This window comes from Equus quagga, chromosome 4 (genome assembly GCF_021613505.1).
Source record: "Equus quagga isolate Etosha38 chromosome 4, UCLA_HA_Equagga_1.0, whole genome shotgun sequence".
Taxonomy (NCBI): domain Eukaryota; kingdom Metazoa; phylum Chordata; class Mammalia; order Perissodactyla; family Equidae; genus Equus; species Equus quagga.
Window position 1 is genome coordinate 33626391 of NC_060270.1, and position 19748 is coordinate 33646138.

At 38.5% G+C, this 19748-nt stretch overlaps 1 protein-coding gene across 7 annotated transcripts in view; it reads right to left on the minus strand.

The window, feature by feature from the left end:
• Nucleotides 1-19748, minus strand: part of LPP (LIM domain containing preferred translocation partner in lipoma) — a 653489-nt gene that overhangs the window by 106570 nt on the left and 527171 nt on the right. For all 7 annotated transcript variants that reach the window (XM_046658568.1, XM_046658562.1, XM_046658566.1 and 4 more), the window contains one exon: nt 7529-7698. In XM_046658568.1, coding sequence (XP_046514524.1) covers nt 7529-7698 — 170 coding nt within the window. The remainder of the gene's footprint in view (nt 1-7528; nt 7699-19748) is intronic.

Below are 19748 nucleotides of genomic sequence, written 5' to 3' on the forward strand. Positions count from 1 at the left end.
TTGTCCTAACATGGCAGTCATGGAATAACCTGGGATGTTTTACTATGTGGCATTCAATTTGCTAATATTTCATTGAGGATTTCTGCATTTGTGAAAGCTAGATAAGGATAGAGTTTTCTTTTGGGGCAATCTAGGTTAGGTATTATTAATTGGGACCAGGCTAGCTTTATAAATAATTAGGCAGGCTTCTCTTCCTGTGCTAGGCTCTGAAAATTGAAATAGCACAGGAATTAGCTGTTCCTTAAAGATCTGAAAGATCCTGTTAGTGAAATTTCTTGGTTCTTTCTCAGGTAGTAACTCTGCATTTCATCCATGGTTATGAGGTTTTTCAGGTTTTCTTCCCCTGTATTTCAGATTTGCACAGATAACAGCCTCTTTTATACAAAAATTTAAGTGCAATAAGTTTTAAAGGTCTTCCATACCTAGGCTAAAAGCTTCTTTGTCATTCCTAGTTTTCCGCAATTTTTGTTTCTCTCTTTCTCTTTTGACTATCTTCACTGGATATACTCTTCTCAAAGAATCAATTAATTGCAATTAATGACCCTAGCTTTACTTAGAATTCAACTTTGGCTGCATCTCATTTTCGTTGTCATGCAGTCTTATCACTATCACTACTACCCAAGAATTCTTTAACCCAAGAGTGTGTTTATTTGTTTATCCTTTTATAGATTTCTTGTCTTACTGTACTGCCATGGGCAACTCTGCCAGCTAAAGTAGGAATTGTCTACATTTTCCTTTTAGACAAAATCTGAGGCTTTTCTAAGTCTTCCAGATTTGGAAAGAAGAGATAATCTCTTTGGTTGTATGGATTAAATCAATCATATTAATCATATTATTCAACTTCTATAATTGGTCTGTCAAAGACTGCAAGAAATGTGTTAAAGTTTTATAAAGAATATGGTTTCACCGTTTTCATCTCATATTTCATCAATATTTTTGTATTATATATTTCAATGTAATGATATTTAATGAAGAAAGGCTCAGGGCTGTTCTTCAGGAACTGTGACATTTATCAATAAAATAATGCACTTTGGCCTATTTAATAGTTTTATCCTGAATTGTACTTTGCTATTAATATTGCAGTTAGTAGGTAACTAATATTATTTTCTTTTGGTCTGAATTTGCTATTACATCTTTTCCTATCTATTTTTAACTATTTGTTTTAGTGGTTCATTGATTATCACCATTTTATTTGCTCTGGATTTCCAACACACTTTATTTTGATTAATTTATTTGTATGCTGGAATATTTCTTTGAGTCATTTTTTTCAGAAAGGGTATGTAGGGGATATACATTCTTTCTGAATGCTCATCGAATATTTAAAAGAAACTACTTTTGTAGAAGGCAAAGTTTGATGTACTGTTATCTAACAAAAGCAAGTTGCTAATTAGAAGGAATGGTATGACCCCACTGTGTGTGTGTGTAAACCACATGTATCACGATGTGTGGTTACATTGATAAACATATATCTATAAGCAAGTATATTGAAATAGAAAAGGTATGTGCTAAAACGTAAACTGTTATAGTATTTAAAGGGGAGGGCTATTACTTTTTAAATATATTTTCTAATTTTTCTCTAGTAAGCATGTAATACTTAAAAACAAAGTTTTTTTTAAAAAAAGAATTACTACCATAAGAAAGAATATTCTGATATTCTAACATGTCTAAAAATAAGGCAAAAGAGTTTGGGATAACTATATTTCTTTTAATTTGACATTATGAAGAAATGGTAATAGAGAGAAAATTAGTTAGGAAAGAGGAAACCCAGTAATAACAAATGAGACGTCCAATAATTTGTCGGATATGAGGAAAAAACTGGACTTGAGAATCAAAGGTGAAGATCAAGGCTTGGATCTAACACTCATGCTCTATGGACCCCAACAGGCTGACTTTTTTTTTAAAACTCAGTTTCTGACTAGTGAAAATAAAGGCAGTAATAATTGTACCTATTTTCTAGGATAATTAGAGAGTGACATGAGATAAAGGAAAAGTGCTCTGTAAAAGTTAAAGCACTAAACAAATGTTAGTTATTATTATCCTTATTTTTGACCATAAAAAAAGGACTTTTGCCTTAAAACCTGAGGCATTTCAGGGAGAGCCACATGTAAATGCTCAAGAAAAGACAGGGGCTTATGGTTTTTCATTGGTAGAAATTCAGCATTTCAGGTTCTGTAATACTGGAAGTCATGATTCATGTGGTCATCAATTAAAATCATGGTAATAGAAGGCCATAATCACAGGGGGCTGTCAGCATCTGTATGTTCTTAGGAAGCTAAACATTAGTATCAGGGTGGTAGTATGGACCCAGCAATAAAGTGCAAGTTTAGAAGATCTGTTCCTAGTCTTTGTCTTTTACTTCAAAAACATCAAAGCAACTATAAAATAGGACTAATAATCTCCCCTTTGTCTATTTCACAAGGTTCTAATAGGTATGATAATGGGCAATAATAGATGGTCAGGAGCATGGTGAAAAATAAGGGACTGTAGGAATGGAAGAGATAACTATTTGTAGGAGTTAGCATGGGTTAAATCTCTTACGGGAATACTTGACAAACTTTCCTCTTTCCTGAACCATTTTTCTCCTTTTTGGGAGAGTGCTTGTGGGATGATGATGTAACATCAAGAAGAAAGTGTGTGTGTGTGGTGTAAGAAAGACAGACAGACACTCCTTGGAGATGAGAGAGCAGAAGCGGGCAACTAAGAAAAGAGAAAGAGAGAAATTCATGTGGATTTCCCCGGTTTAGTCCAAACTCTCAGTTCCTCTCCCAACACTCACATAAAGCACTGGCCGTAACTGCTTTTAAAACATTTTATTAGGAGCAATTGAGCGTATAAAAGGACAACTTTCCCGCAGCGGTACAAAACCTACCTCTTAATGTAGGTTGAAAAGTTAGAATGTTTTAACTGTAGCCATTTAGCAACATAAGGGAGCAAAAGGCCGCTAGTGTGTTGGGCACTAATGCGTCAAATGCAGGAACCTGACAGTGTTTAGTCTCCTGTGGAGTTGGCCTCCTGTTTCCTGAGACTTTTTAATCACTTGGATTTTAACTCTCATAAAAATGTCTGTCCCAACTTCCACTGCTGGAGAGTTAGGAGTTGGATTTGAGAGCTCTGGTTTAGCGGAAGATCCTTGGCCGCCATTTCATAAACAGACTTGCTGAGAATCTTTGATGCGCTGTGTCTATAGGCCCAGAGTCCTTGGCGATGCTAAGACACAGCAATTCTTTAGTAAATCTACACTTGTGGGTAAACCTGTCTCATGAAAGGCAGAGGACATGTAAGTAGGAGGCACTGTTGCTGTCTTTCATACTCAGACCAAGATTAAAATCTTCTTAAGTAAAGCATGAATGTCTTCTTCTCATATATGTCCTCATATTCCTTCTATGACATCTATTTATTTCAGTATTTCCATAGCAACCACAGCTATGAAATTGCCCCAAACTTAGAGGATTTCTAAATTGTATCAGATTATGCTAAGAAAGAAAGCAAGGGTAATAATGTTATTAATCAGATTAAGCCCTTCTAATAGTAAACAATTGCATGATTTATAAAATTTCACACTTATTCCTTCCTTCTTTTTAAAGAAAGGGGGGAAGTCAATATCTCCCTTTAATAAATGAGGATACCAACATTCAGAAATTAAATGACTTACCTAAGGTCACACCAGAAAAGCAAGGACTAGAACCAATATATTCTATTTACATCACTTTACTTTCCAAGGAAGCTTAGGGCTCTTAATTTTAATCTGTTCATTTACATAAATCCATAAGAATAATCAAAACTGAGATTCCAAAAGATCTATCACCAAAGTAGAAAAGCATCTTGTTGGTTTTGCTAATGATAACACAAACAAATTAAAGTAACTATTATATAAGGCACTTATTAAATTGGTTCAAAATAAATATAAATAAACCTCTTCAATAGTGGATAGGTTATAGTTTTAACATATAGTCTCATTATTGCTGACAGTTCTGTAAATCGGAAAAATATTTCCAAAGAAATCTAGCTAAAGTTCTCCAAAGTGCCATAAAGTAAACTTGGTAATATAAATCAAAGAATTTATGCTCAGGAAGTAATTTAAAACAAAAAAATACAAAAATTTCACTAAGTTATTTATAGGTATGTTATTTATAATACTGAAAGATTGGAAAATACCCAATACTTTTCTAGTGGCAAATGGTTTTAAAATATAGTGTGTAAAAATAATGTAAAACTAAACAGACAAAAAGCTAAAAATGAAGATTATTAACAATGGAAAGCTATATACCTATTTATATTAAGTCAATCAATAAAATACAAAACAAAGCTTGCATAAAATGATGAAGAGAACTGCAATGCCTTAGAGAATCAAATTTGTTTAATTACAGCTATGTAGGTGTAAGGATTAAGGATTTAAGAGACTACAGGAAAACAGGAATAATCATTGAAGCAAAGATGAAGACATTATTGGTATATTTTCCCTCAAAATTATGTAAATTTTTAATTTAAATATGATTTAAACTTGATCAATTTAGGTAAGAATAAATTAAATTTATATTAGACTGGTCTCCTTCCTGGTTTCAAGCATCAAACATGGTGGTTGTTACACAGAAATAATTAAACTACTATCTTCAATATCTTATTCCATCAGTTAAAAAAGAGGCACAGAGTGAGGCCCAGGGCCTGGGTTTTCTCTGCTTTGTACAGGATGTCCTTCAGACTTCAGTTTCCACCAATGGAACAAGAAGCAACTAGACTGGATGACATCGTAGGTGCTTCCTGTTCTAAGGACTTTGGCTCCAAGAGAGAGACACACATCCCTAGGGTCCTCCTTAATACAAACTCTATCTTCAAAACAAACTGGTTTCATTTTATTCTCCCAGCTTCCCCAGCTTCCCTAAAAGAAAACTCTTTACATTTCTAGTGTGGCAGCTTATTGGACTTACGAAAGTTCAGAAGAAATTAAAATGTGAAAGCATCCATCTGAGGGCGTGAGGGCTGCGCAGAACTCTGAAATCAATATTGAGCAAGGGCCTTTGAATAAAGCTTAGCTGAATTCTGATAAGAATTAAACTACATTTTAGAGTCACCATGGATAGATCTCGTTAAAGAAAAATCTTGATTAAAGGTTCTTATGAAGGAGAGAAGCCAAAAACAATGGTAAGAATTTCCATTATTTGAATTCACCCAGGTCTTCCAAGGATGTAATGGAATATCTCCCATATGGTTTTCCTTGTCATAAGTATAATGTAGTTATCAGTCAACCAAAGCAGAGGAGCTACATCTTAAAGAATCACCGAGCTCTTATGCCTGGAATGGAAATCGAAACTTGAGCCCACACACTGTAGAAACCTGTAATTTAGTTGGATTAGACTCTCTTTGGTCTTATTACACACTGAGGAGAGTAAGCAAAGCATTTAAAAATGGAAGAGGGGCATGTCTGAGAGGTCAAAATAATTTACTAAAATCCAAAAAATCTCACTGTACATGTAAGGTCCTTATTTTCAGAAATACTAAATAGGCCAGAAATCTTATCAAAATTAATCTCAGAGTAACATTCATCCCACTAGCATTCCCTGAGCAAGCCAAGTGTGCTTTATATGGATTGCCTCATTTCGTCTTCACAAGCCTTTGGGGAAAATCCTGCTATCATCCCCATTGTATAGATGAGGAAATTGAGGCTTAGACAGATCAAGTAATTCTCCCAAGGAGACAAAGCATTAAGTGATGAAACCAAATTCAAACCTATGATCTTCACACCATGTTATGTTATGTTCCAATATTTTTCATACGATTCCTACACATAAGAGTTAAAAGAAAAACAGAAGGATGCTGCCACAGGAGCATCAAAGTAGCAAGAATCAACAATGCAGTCAAAAAAGTCAAAAAAGGATGAAAAATAGACACAGGAACTACAAAAAATACAGTAGTCTGTGGTCACTTAGTGTAAGGACAAACAGCCATAGGTGCTTCCACAGGCTCTGCTGACATCACTGGCACAGAGCTTCCTGCAATGAGTAATTTCATAGTGATGGTCCTAAGTCATTGTGAATGACCGTCTGCACAGTCTGTTTACAGAGGCAGGGAATTTTATAATTTTCCCTTTTCAACAAAGATTTCAAAGAGTGATATTTGAAATATTCTTATTTATTAAAGAGGTAAGCTTTTGTCCACTAGACTTTTCCTGATATGCAATTGCTCCCCCCATCAACAGGACATTACTGTGTTTGTGTTCATGTTTTGGACAAACTAAAACCATTTGGTGTCGGCAAAGAATGTGAGTCTAGGAGTGTGAACAACTGGATGTAGCCCTGACTGACACTAATAATAGAACATAAGACATTACTTTTCTCCTCTCCATGTCTCTGTATTCTCACTTGTGAGGAGAGGAGTTAGACAAATGATCTTAAAACTTTTTTTTCCCAGCTCCAACATTGTGTGGCACTATAATGCTTTATGCGTTTAAGTTGCTTTTGGGGAGAAAAATGAAATAAAATTGAACCTAAGAGATGCAAAACAATATTTAGTCCTGCCAGATCTTAATCTTTAACTTTCAGATCTGTGCTACAGACCCCAGGGCGGCAATGAGTTAGACCTGTCAGGTTATGGGAAAATACCAATGAGGCCAGAAACTTCCGCAATAAACTTGAACTTGGGGATCTGAAAAGCTATGTATAACTCCCAATACTTTGCACCCAAGCCTTCTTTTATGTTGAAATGCCCGGCCACTGAGGGCCAAATCATGCCTCCACTGAGAGTTTGCAAAAAGGCACTACTTTTTCCACTAACAATTATTAAACAAAGATTTAAAATCATGCAGACGGATTGCAAAGAAAGTTACTTCAGATTATAAAAAAATTTATGATTGTTCATCAAATTGCTCTATCAGAAGACAGCTTAATATGTAGATTTAAGTAGCCTGGTAAAACGCTAAGATAATGTGACCATAGCATTTTTGAGTCACTCAGCTATGTTATTAAAATACAGTTACGTTCTTAAAAAAAAAAGAAAGCCACTTTTAGTTCAGTCAGCATTACCATTCTTTTCCCTTTAAGGTGCTCCATCATAAAGGATTTCTCTGTTTGCATCATTGAAAACCTACTGGGTATGACAGGTAAGAAATCATCTGGGTAGAAAAGAGGTGATTCAAAGGGCCCAGGAATTTGGAAGAGCACTGACACGTCCAGAGGCCCTGCAACATTTCTCTACAAACACAGTGAGACCTAGTAACAAGAGGTGTGACGCTGTTACTTGGGAAACATTCTGATCCTTCGGGATAAAAGATGCTAACTTGCACATACATGCTTACAAGCCACTGGGTGATGATCTTCCCAGCAGACCACTAATTGAATGGCAGCCCCATCCCAACGCACCTTTCTGACTTCCTATGGACATATGGAGAAAATTGAGATATGCCAATTTACACACACACATATTTTGCAGTCTGGCAAGAAGCAAAGATCTCATGGCTACATTCTAGCTGGAGTGATTGGCATTTTGCCAAAGAAGACATGTTTGCAAAGCACCTGAGGGCCAAATCTGAACTTACAATGTAGCAGGGTTCGCAGTAGGCTTTCTTCTCCACTGCATAGAAGGGCTGCCCTCGGAGCTTGTTGCTGCAGATGATGCAGGTAAAACAATCCACGTGGAAGACCTGATCCATGGCGGTGCATCCTGTACCTTCCCCAACTACGTTTTCCCCACAGCGAGCACAGCGGCCTAGAAGAAAAAACGGATTGACTGTTGAGAGCACACCAAGGGACACCTTTAGTACTTCTAAAGAAGCCACTTTGGGGGAGACAGCAGATTTGTAATGTCAGCAGCAGCAATAGGACCACCACTATTGCCATCACCATCACAAGTAGGATCACCAGGATTAGCCACTTCTAGCCCACGTAAGGCAGGAATGATGGGAATTTTACTTGAGTCAGTTGAGGTGCTGACCCCATAGCCAAGGTCACACAAGTGAGAGAGTAGAACTCAGGCCTCCTGATATCGAGGCCAGTACCCTGCCTCTAATCTCACACTCAAGTGTAAGAGCAACACGATTCAGGATGGTAGGAGAAGGCACAGTCTAGGAAAATCTTCTCCTCGGACAGTCTACATGTCCCATTAGACTGTGAAGGAACCGGGTCCAAACTCAAACTTCAACTCCTTTCACAAAAGCCTGGGTTGTAAAACCTCTGCATCCAGCCCTTGGCATCAGGCAGATTAAAAAGTAGTCCCTTTTATTTTCAGACAGCTCTGACTGCTAGAAAGTTCTTTCTCATATTGAGTCGGAACGCTTCCTCATTCTAACGGCTGCCAACAGTTCCAGTTCTGTCTTCTAGGGCCTCATGAAACAAGTCTCGTCTCTTATACTTGATCCCTTAAGATATTACAATTCAGTAAGCATTGCCTCAAAGTCTGTTCTTAGTTTGAACATCCCTAAACCCTGCAACAGTCCCACAAACTGTAGGGTTTTGAGTCCCTCATGGCTCTGGGTTCTGCAAACTTTTAGCATTCTTAAATTGATCCGTAGGGCATCTGGACCACATACAGACATTAGGTTTAGCTTTAAAAAAATTCACGTTGTTTTAAATGATAACAATGAAACATAATTTAAGAAAAATGCTTATGTTAGTTTGAGGCATTGTGCTGGTTGCAATCTGTATCTGTAACTGGCTCTGTCATGGGAATCCTGAGCCAGAGGTGAGCGCCACATCCAGTTTCCTTTCTTATTCTTTATTTCTACCAAGCTAAAAAAAGTCTTAAGTAATCACGGGTCACTGGGAAAGGCAACAGTAATCTGCAGGCTTTTACAGGTAAACTATAGGAAATCTATTGCTTCATTGTGTCAGGCATTTGCAAGGCAATTTATATACATTAACTCATTGCATATTCACAACCACCCATGTGATAGGTACTGTTATCATCCCTATTTTACAGATGAGGAAACTGAGTCACAAAAATGGTTAATTAACTTCACATCCAAGCAGTCTGGCTTCAGGATCTTAAGCACTGTGCTCTCAGCTCTGCCTAGTTCTGGATTGAACACAGAGCTGACATGATGGACAGACTTCTCACTGAACACCGCTTTCAGCACTCCATCACAGTGGATTGACAACCACTTCACACCTAAAAATGGGAGGGCTAAATGTCTCAACTTGGGAGAAAAGAGGCAAATATATTTCTAATCCTCTCTCATTGCATTGGCCCTAGAAAATATTTCTTTATATTCTCTTGCAGGATTTGAATCTATCTTTAAAATACAGCCCAAAGTATACAGCGTTTTTCCCCTCTAAGGAATAAGAAATATCAAGTGCCAGAAAAAGAGTTAAATTCTTGGAAATTGAGCAGCCTCCACTATAGTTGCTATTATTATGAAGTCTTGATATCATACTCTTGGCATCTGATAAAAACTTTTGTATAATATTTGTAATAAACTTTGACTTGATTTACAAACTTCTATCCAAGAGTTAACTTGTACCTGTTTTTATTATAAGATGTATAATCTTAGAAAGGTGCCTTTAAAATTTTGGACTTTCATTGCCTTTAGGAATAAAATTAGGTTATTTCACATGGTAAAAAAAAACTTCATTGGTTTACTAGAAAATTCACTGGACTGTATTTGAAAATGATGCTAAAATTCTGAGAGCTTCATGCCACCATCTGACAACACTTCATTACCGAACAGATTTTGGGGTTTATAGGCAAATGGATCATCAATCCATAAGGTCTAATTTTTAAAGAGTCGTCATCATATTTAGTATTCAAACCTTTCCTTTTCAACCGCTTGTGCAAATCATCACATTCATCTCAGTATATACAGATTCATTTCCAATATTTATATTGGAATCTTGTTCACTAAAATTTACATTGGTAATATTAATCTGAAGTGGCATTTATGGTATTATCTTTATTACTATTTTTTTCCACCTTCAACGAATCATATTCAAATCACTGATCTATTTTGCTGAACTGAAGAAATAATGCAATACAACAGTAATAATGAAAAATGTAGGTTTAGCAGCAGCAGAAAAAATATACTAAGGACATGAAAATAATCTGAGTTGAACAGCACTGTTACTTAACAGTGGTTAAACATCACAAATCAACACAGGTTTTGCGGTACAGGTGCAATCTTTAAGAATGTGATGATTATCTAAGAGCATATTGGGTTCCTGTGAAAACCCTAGTTTTACATTTTAAACTTATTAAATGCAGGTCAACAAAAATATTTTTATTTATTCTTCTTTCCCTTTCTAGATGCCAAATTGTACTCTTTGATGGTCTTTCAGGGACTACCAGTGATCTGTGGACCACACTTGGGGAAAAAATTATTCTGGCCAAATGTTACCGACTATTGGTCATGGTGGTCTATGAGGCAGGCAGAGGTAGCAATTCTGATCCAGACTAGGGCTGCCCAAAGTGTAATATCTGGAATCAAGAGCCTGAGCCTAGATGGTTTATGGAGAATTTGAAAGCTACCCATGAGGATGCGGGAGAGAATTTCAATCACTGCTTAGAGGGAAAGGTCAGAGCAGAGCCCTAAAGGTCAGGCTGAAAAGATAAGCTTTGGAATTCTCATTGTATTCAACTGACATTCCCCAGGTATTTACTCTTTGCCCAGTACTATATTCTGCTTATGTATGATATACAGAAATGGATCAGACAATGTCAGTGCCCTTTACCGTCATTATGAGGCTCTATATATCCCACAATCACAAGACAAAATGTGCAGAGTGTTGTATGAGAAAGTGCTATGGAGAAGAGAGAGGAAAATCATATCTGAGGCGACTCAAGAAAGGTTTTGTGGAGAAATAGGCATTTAAACCCAATCTTAAAGGACAGAATTTTGACAGGCGGGGATGGAAGAGACAAAACCATTCTAGTTTCTCCCAAGAGAAAATGAGTGGCTGGGCTTACTGGGTCTAAAAACTCTGCAGTGACCTGGTACTGGCACAACAAGATTTTGTCTCCTCAGTTACGAAAGCAGATGGACCGTATTCACAAGGAACAATCTTCTCCTTTATGTTTTGGAGAATATTCTTCCAGAGAGGGTCAGGCTAATATGCTGGACCCAGACATGACCAGCTCTGCTGCCTCCCATATTTTTCCTATTCTTGGGAGAAATTGGGGACACCAGGCTCGAGGGCAGTCAGTCTGGCACCTTGAAAATCACAAGCACAGAAAAAGAGCAAAGAACAAAAATTAAAAATAGTCTTACACATCAGCAGGATAGAAAAGGTGCCCGAATGTTCCCCTTTCAGATTAACAAAAATTTACAAACTATGCCTTTTAGGGAGGCATTGACAATGGAAAGAAAGTTACTCAAGTGTAGCACATCCTTGCCCCCAAAGGGGCTTACACTGCACATTACTGACAGCACATCACAATCTTAAGCCTATCTTTTAGACACGTATCTCAGCACTTTGAAATGAGAAAAACGAGGGCGGTACAAGACTTGAAGGCACCAGAGCAGGAAGGAAACATAGTTGATTTGGGGACAGTAGGAAGCCCAGGGTCCAGTTCAGACCCAGGGCTGGTAAGAGGAGCTTGTTGGCAAAGCTTAGTCCAGTAAGTTAAAAATTCCAATGACAGAGGATCAGACAGCCTGGGGAGAATTTTGTCAGTGACCTGAGATAACTGAACCAAAAACAAAGCTTGTTTATATATCATTATTTATTATATATCTATTGCTTTACATAGACTGTAAAGCTAGTCATGGATTCTTCTCTACCCTGCTTCCCCACCCGCCCCCCCAACTATAGCAACCTCTGCAATGTCTCTGAAACACTTCCTTTCTGCCAGAGCCTACTGCTTAAATAGAGCTTCATTATCTTTCATCTTTCATGGGCCATTGCAATGGCTTCTTGATGGTTCTACTATCTCTGATTTACTTCCTCTGACAGATGGAAAGGCTTTAAGGAAGTCTAAGTACTTGAGCTAAGTCTGGAAGGTTACACAGTTTTTGAACAAGCTGTTTTTAGGAATGGCATGGGGGGACGGTGACATTCAAGGTAAATCAACAGGTTGAGAAGGGAGGTGGAGTAGCGAGATATGGGCCCTCGTATTTAATGGTTCCAGCTTTCTCTTTTCATAATGTGAATTTCTTTCCTTTAGAATGTGAAAACATTTCATTAAAAAATATTTTCCTTGTTATCATTACACCATTAATACAACAGGCCATAAAGACTCTTTAGCAAATACTGATTGTTTTTGAGGTGGGACCAAAAACGTCCATAACCACTTTAAGAGTTGGTGACATGCTGATCAGGGGTGACATACTCCCAAACCTGAGTATTATTCAACAACAAAAGTAAAATACGGGGCTTGCCCAGTGGTGCAGCGGTTAAGTTCACACATTCTGCTTCAGAGGCCCCGGGTTCGCCGGTTTGGATCCTTGTCAAAACATGCTGTGGCAGGTGTCCCACACATAAAATAGAGAAATATGGGCACGGATGTTAGCTCACGGCCAGTCTTCCTCAGCAAAAAGAGGAGGATTGGCAGCAGATGTTAGCTCAGGGCTAGTCTTCCTTAAAAAAAAGTAAAATAGTAAATTTATGCAGACACCAAACCAGCTCACATTTGTCTTCAGGTTCTCCTTGCTTTTAAATAGAAATTTTAGGCATAAGCAAAATTAATACTCTATCTTTAAATATGATAACAAATTGAAACTCTATATGCCATTTTTTGATATATCAGCTTTCTCATTAAGCACCTTTTAAAATATATTCTGAACAAAGTCCTGTTCCAAAAGTTGAATCAATAAGGTTATAGCAGGGCAGTGAAATGATGGTAAAATATTCCTAGAATCAAAGCTTGCTCTATTTTATCCTACATATGGCCACTGGAGTTATCTTCCTAGAGCACAGCCTCCATTAAGCTGATTCAGAAATTATCTTCCATTGAAGATACAAAAAGATAATGGAACAAGTTTGCATTCTTTATCTGACAGGTCCACATGACATTCACTGAGGGTTCTAGGATGATGGCATTTTCTAATCACCAAAGCTTTTATTTTATGGAACCCTGTAGTATTAACGCATGTAATAATAGACATTATTTTTATAAATTGTTCTTTAAATTGCTTAAGTCCTAGGACAGTGATTCTCAACCTTGCCTGTATGTTGGAATCACCTGGAGGAACTTTAAAAAAGTATGATCTCTGGGTCTCAGCTCCAGAGATTCTGATTTCACGGGTTTGAGGTGGGAGGTCTTGGGACTGGAACATTTAAAAGCTCTCCAGGTAATTTTAACGTTCAGCCAAGTTGAGCCACTGTTCCAAGGGGTGCCTATTTCTGTACCGCTTGTCAGGATAACAGCTGACTAGTATCGCCCAGTTTCATCTGCATGAAAAACAGTTCAGGGACAGACTGTTAACAATGAGTTGGCTGAAAAAAAGAAATTTCTGTGGCATCATAATATACATTGCTTTTCACCAACAAGAGTAATCTTCCTAATGCTGTCCCTTTATGTCTTAGTTTAGAGAGTTTTTGATGGCTTTCCGCCCACTGATAACACATATGAACAGAATCCGTTAAGTTTTCTCATAAAATATTTTGCTGGCATTAAGCCAGAGAAAGCTGTTCACTTATATTAATTAGAAGAGCTCCTATAGAAGAGGCTTCCTTGTGTCATAAATGAATTTATCATATGGTATAGCTGGATGGTCTCAGACAATACAGAACCCACAGAGAATGTCAACTGAGAGCTACATGAGGTGTGATATCACATATTACATCATACATCAAATTGAGCTTTGTTTTCTTGGACTCTGCCTTTAAATAACGTAGCAATATTCAGTCTCCTGTGGTTACTGCAATTTAGTTCTGTAATCCTTATCCTATCTTAAAAGCTAGATGGTAGGATACATCAGTTCAGTCACTCTGCTTGTGTATACATAGCTGCATTATACTCCTTCACTATGTTATTGCTTAGACGGTGCTTGCAGATTCAAAGGGCACATGGATGTCAGGGAGAAGGAGGTGGCAGGCAGGTGGCTGTCCCCCGCCTTCTCTTCTCTATACTTTCTCTCTGTCTCACACACACATGTGCACAGACAGACAACAGGAAAACGAGCAATGGCTGCTCCAGTACTAGGACCAGTGCTAGACATATGAAGCTTTCTGAAAGAGACAAAGTAAGAAACGTTTTAGTACAAAATAAGAAATTAAGCTAGGGTAACAACAACAACAGAAAGCCAAATAGAACAAACAAATCCCCAAAATTGCCAGCACAGTTCAGGACTGAATGGACAAAGGCCTGGGCAATAACCCTCATGAGGAGGAGGGAAGGCTGAGGTGACTACTGATAAAAGGAAGTCTAACAGGAGGTGATTCATTTATAGATATATATTTGCTTAGGTTGGACCTTCAAGTAAGGAGGTAACCTGGGAGGGGGAGTCCCACATAGGGTTGCAAAGCAAGCATGTTTCACTGATTTAAATATACTGCATTGTGAAGAAGCATAACAAAAACATAAATTATTGAGTTTTCTTCTCTGTGACAGGTACTGACCTAAGCAATCTACATACATTCTCTCCTTTAGTCCCATCAACCCATATCTATTCTTAGACAGATAAGAAACCTGAGATTAAGTCACTCGGCTGGCCAAGGTCTCAAAGGGAGAAAGAGGTAGAGCTGGAATGGGAAACAGGTTAGACTTCTAAAGCCCATCTTTTGATTCAGCATGTGTTTTCCTATGAATACATTTTATCATTCAATCATAGCTCTGATGTTTTCAGCATTGCTTAGGCGTGGGGCCCATTCTCACTCCCAGGGAAAGGAGGAGAGCCAGCACAGCATCGCCTCTCCAATCCCCCAAGTCTCCCAGCCTCAGGAGCGCTCAGTGAACGCCAGGATCTGCTATAGGTGGGGAAGTCAGTACAGGTGAGCGTCCTTGGGAGAGGATCTGGAAGTGTTGAACCTCAAACCCTGGCTTCCCACCAGGAAATCTTTAAAAAAAAATACTGACGCCCATGCTCCACTTCTAGAGATTCTGATCTGTTTGGTCTGGGGTGGGGCCTTGAAATAACAATGCTAACGTGCAAAGGGTTTGAGAACCATGGCTCTAAAATGGAACTGTCTGTTTATGCGTTGCACCGAGTGTAGTTCGTCCTGGAGTGTTCTTAGAAAGCAATGACAGCTAGGACCAAAAGCCCTGGCCCTCCAGAGCTATCTCCTAGGAAAGGGCACTTTGCTGGGCTGATGGAGGCAGTGAGTTGGGCACCGTGTACCCTGGCCCCAGCCTTCACTAAACTAATCAACATACACATGCACAGTAGTCAGGTCAACGACTTTGTGACAACTTCTATTTTGAGGAAAACCAGCACAAATAAAACCAACAATAACAACAACAACAAAAGCAAAACGAAAAACAACATGGCTTTGCCGTTTGGGATATAATACATGGTACCTTTTAAACAAAGTTATATATCACATGGTGCAAAGGCAATCAGACAGAACCGCGAGTCTTGCCTGTGTTACTCCCTAGCTATGGGAGCCTAGACAAGTTTCCTATATTTTTTGAGCCCGAGGTCCTTGTTTTCAAAACAAGCAACTAAGTAGACTCCCTCAAAGGACAGGTGGTCCTAGCTGAGTCATCTATCCTGCCATTCTGTCAACCCCTCAACAAACACACTTACTGAGTGCCTATTGTGTGCCAAGTATTGCATGGTGGTAACCTTTTCTCAGCCTCTGTAGAAAGGAGATGACGATGACTGCCTTAACTCCCTGGCCATGAAATTCAATGAAACTTACAGCTACAAAATGCTTCTTTCTCCCTCCAACCACAGGAGGTATAGGACAACTTCAAAATGAAGCATTACGACGAGGATCAGAGATGTATGCTCTGGGCCCTCTAAAGATGATGGTCAGTGTGGGGATAAAAGAGGCAGCTGCAACTGTGAGGCAGTTCTGCAAGATTTATATTTACCAATATGTTTACTAATAGAATTTCGTTAGAAATTCAATCCCAATCCTGAAAAAATTTGTGGACCCCAGGGTGATGATAATTGTCAATATTTTATTCAACACTTATGGTCTGCCAAACATTGTTTGAAGTATTTAAATGTATTATCTCATGTAATCCTTCCACGAATCGGAGGCCATGGGTCATATCATTATCTCCATCATAGTTGAAGGAATGGCACCCTAGAGAGAAGAGACAACTCGCCCAAGGCCACAGTTAAATACTGAAGCTAGAATTGCGGCCCAGGCAGTCCGGCTTAGAGCCCACTTAACTTGCCCTCTAACCTGGCTTTTTTTTTCTTTCACTTTAGAACTCTAAAATTCCTATAAACATCCAGGCTGGCAGGCAGTTTATATAAACCTTACAACATCCCCGACAGGAATATCAGTATCAATTTTGGCTAAAGCAAGAATTCTCTTCAAGTTAATTTTTATACATAGGTATTTTCATATTCCCACTCAATTTTTAATCTATTCTACTATATTTAAAATTCATTTCATGATTATCTGTTAACAGAAAGAATCAATATTTACTAGTACTGTTATAACTGCTACTGCAACAATTATTTCTGACTTAGGATTCGAATCTGCTCTGTGATAGCTCTCATGGGAATTTGTGTCTCCCTCAAGCTCCACTCAAAGCTGAAGAAGCTTTAAATTTGCCCCGTTACTTTTAGGTTCTTTTGGTGGGAAATCTCCGAATTTATTCTAGTTATTTAAAAGCAAACCTAATGCTGAGGTAATGCAAGAGGGTGTTTCTAACGCTGTTGCAGTTCAATGCCCAACAACAGTCATGAGCTGCTTAGGATGTTAACGAGTACTTCTTACATTTATCCAGCGCTTTATAATATTAAATGTACTTTCTCACCTGATGCTACCAAAAAGAGCACAAAATGAAAGTCATAACTAACATTACTTCTTTTACACTTCTGATATATGAAGATTGAGAGTAATCCTGCAAGTTCACAGAAAACTTCATCATTTCCATGTTCTCATTTGAACCTTACAGTAATTAAAAGCTAGATAAGACAATTATACTCATTTAGCAAATGAGTTAACCTAGGAATAACCGTCTGTGTGACTTGGGAGGTAGATAAGCAGTACTCGAACTTAAGCTCAGTTCATCCGGCCCCAAGTCTAGCAGTCTTTGAGCTGGACCACATTACCTGCACATGTGGTGCTGGACCCGGAGATGGATGATATTCTCACCTGACACTACATCCCGGGGAAGCCAATTAGTCTTACTTGGGTTTTCCCTTTTCTACTTAGTGCTGAAATGCCCATAATACATTATTAACAGGATTTAAAAAGTCCTGGAATGTAAGAGCATGTGGAAAACTTAGAAAGCATCCAGTCCAACCTCATTTACAGATGCAAAAGCACAGGCTCAGAGAGAGGCAGTGCCTTAATTAAGATGCAATGGCAAGCCGACAGCATTGATGAGACCTGAATCCAGGCGTTCAGGCTCTTAGTAGAGTGGTCTTCAAGCTACACAGAACTCTCTCCCAAGCGTGCTCCCTCAAATATTCGTTTCTTTCCACTAGTAGGCGCTGCTGCCTGAGCACAAGGAATTTCTCCCTCTATATATGGTAAAATTTCGTTGTAAATGGGAGTATTGCGTAGGACACTGCAGTCCACAAGGATGACTCCTACACCACTGCAGAACAAGGTTAACTCCATTACCATCTGAACCAGCACAACCATTCCATTTCTATCTGAGACACCCTGGTATGTTCTGGATTTGTACATCTGTGTCTGAAAATCAAAGGAATGGCAGCAGGATGTGGGGGAGTGGGGTTTGCAGAGGTACCTCAGAGCCCAAGAAGGCCAGGCTCTGGTCCCTGTTTGACCTTAGCTGGTCTGAACTGATTTGTTTTGTACAGTGGAGTTATGTTTAATATTTACTGGGTAGAAGGTTTCCAGTTTTATTTTGTTACTTGTTTTTTGTAAGAATAAAAAACTTGAATGGAATAAGTGGTAGATTTGTGGTTTGAAGAACTGGGTTCTAATCCTAGCTCTACTATATATATGCTCTGTGACTTTAGGCAAACTACTTGATCCATCTGAGACAGTGCTAGGTACCTTGATAGCAATCCCAGCCCTAGGAGACTCAAAGCGTTACTGGGAAGAATACATGTATTGAATTATAAATGACAATAAAATGTAAGGAATTCCTTTAAGACACATCACTACAAGATAAATTTTGTTATGAATATTGATATAAATCACATGCACAATAGAGCAGAAGGTACCTATATATCTGGGGCTTCCATCAGAGATCACAGTCTAAGGAATTCCTATGCAAAAGCTACAAGATGGATTGCAGTACTGGATGTGCGTGGATAGATTTTGAGGCTCTAAGCGTCTTGGAAATGCTGGTGATGCTGTTTATTTTCTCAGTGGAGTGGGCAGATGGATGCCATGAATGTTTGACACATGATGCTACATCAGAGCTCAGAGGGAGACCCAGGCACAGAGTCTTAGACCTCAGGCCATCTTCGCCCTTGGGTGTCTATAAAATCCTTGTTGCTAAACTGCAATCTGCATCAATTCCATTTCTGGCACTTGCATAGCAACACTGAGCTCTCTGAGCGCTGAAGTGACGTCTTGGGAACAGTTATTAATACACGTATGTATGCACACAGTATGTGAAAATATGCAAGATTGAAAGCGATTAGTGTATTACTTTTAGGTAATACTTCTCCACCGGGACTATGCTCCTGGAAAAATTCCTCTCTCTCTCAAGAAGCTTCCACAGTCGTCTGCTATGACTTACCAGAATGTTTGGGATAAAAATGGTGTCAATTTTAAGGAAACACACTTCTCAATTTTCTTTGTTAACATCTGAATAAAACATGAGAAGGTTCCTACATTTCCCCCCTCCCCTTTCATTCAGAGAATAAGTCCCTTCACAATCTTGCTTTGTGTGAGAGAGGAAATAAATAGCCACCCTTCTTTGCCACCTCCAGATTAGCAGAATCACTGGATTTAAAAGTAGAAGAGTTTAAATTCCATTCTAATAAACTCTACTAGCTTTTATTATTTCTACCACGTAGCACAATGTTTTATAATAAGAAGAGAGCAAGAAATCGGCATTTCTACTTGGTAGGAGCTTATAGGGCTATGAGACCAGGAGAGCGCTGCAGAAGAAAGGCATAGAAAGTTCTACAGGAAGGATTTGGTTGGGATTAAAGGAACTCTTTCTGGACCATATGAGAGTTTGGAAAAACGGAACAGTTCCTTTAGAAGCCATGTACCTGGGCTGGGCATATATTTTCTTTCTTCTCTTATAAAAGGAATACACTGAATCAAGCATTTTTCTAAGCACCTTCCCAGTTTTCAACTTTTCCTTCTAAGACAGATTTTATACGATGAGCATGCAATTGAAGTTAGATTATGGCTGCCTGAGGGTAAAGAGAATCTGCCCAATGGTGATCTTTAGACAGCCCTTCAAGATCCCAAATTTGTTGAAACACTATAAAAGTTAGGAAATAAGAAACAAGAAAACCAGGCAATAGGCATGTTCTATTTATGTCAGCAGAGTATTTCTGGGCAATTCCTCTTGTACCAACGTAGTTTCCATTTTTAGATTATCATATTCGGTAAATACACTTAATTTTTACAGGATGACTAATACCCAAGTGCCTAATAACTAGTTAGATAAGTCAAGGACTCTCTCTTACTAAGGCTTATAGGGAGCTCCCAGAAACTATGTAAATTCACAGAAACTGCACAAAAACAGATAAGTGCAGTAATGGGTTCTTGCATCAGTTCCTGCTGCATGCTTTTATTTGTAGTTCTGTCTTGGGCAAGAGA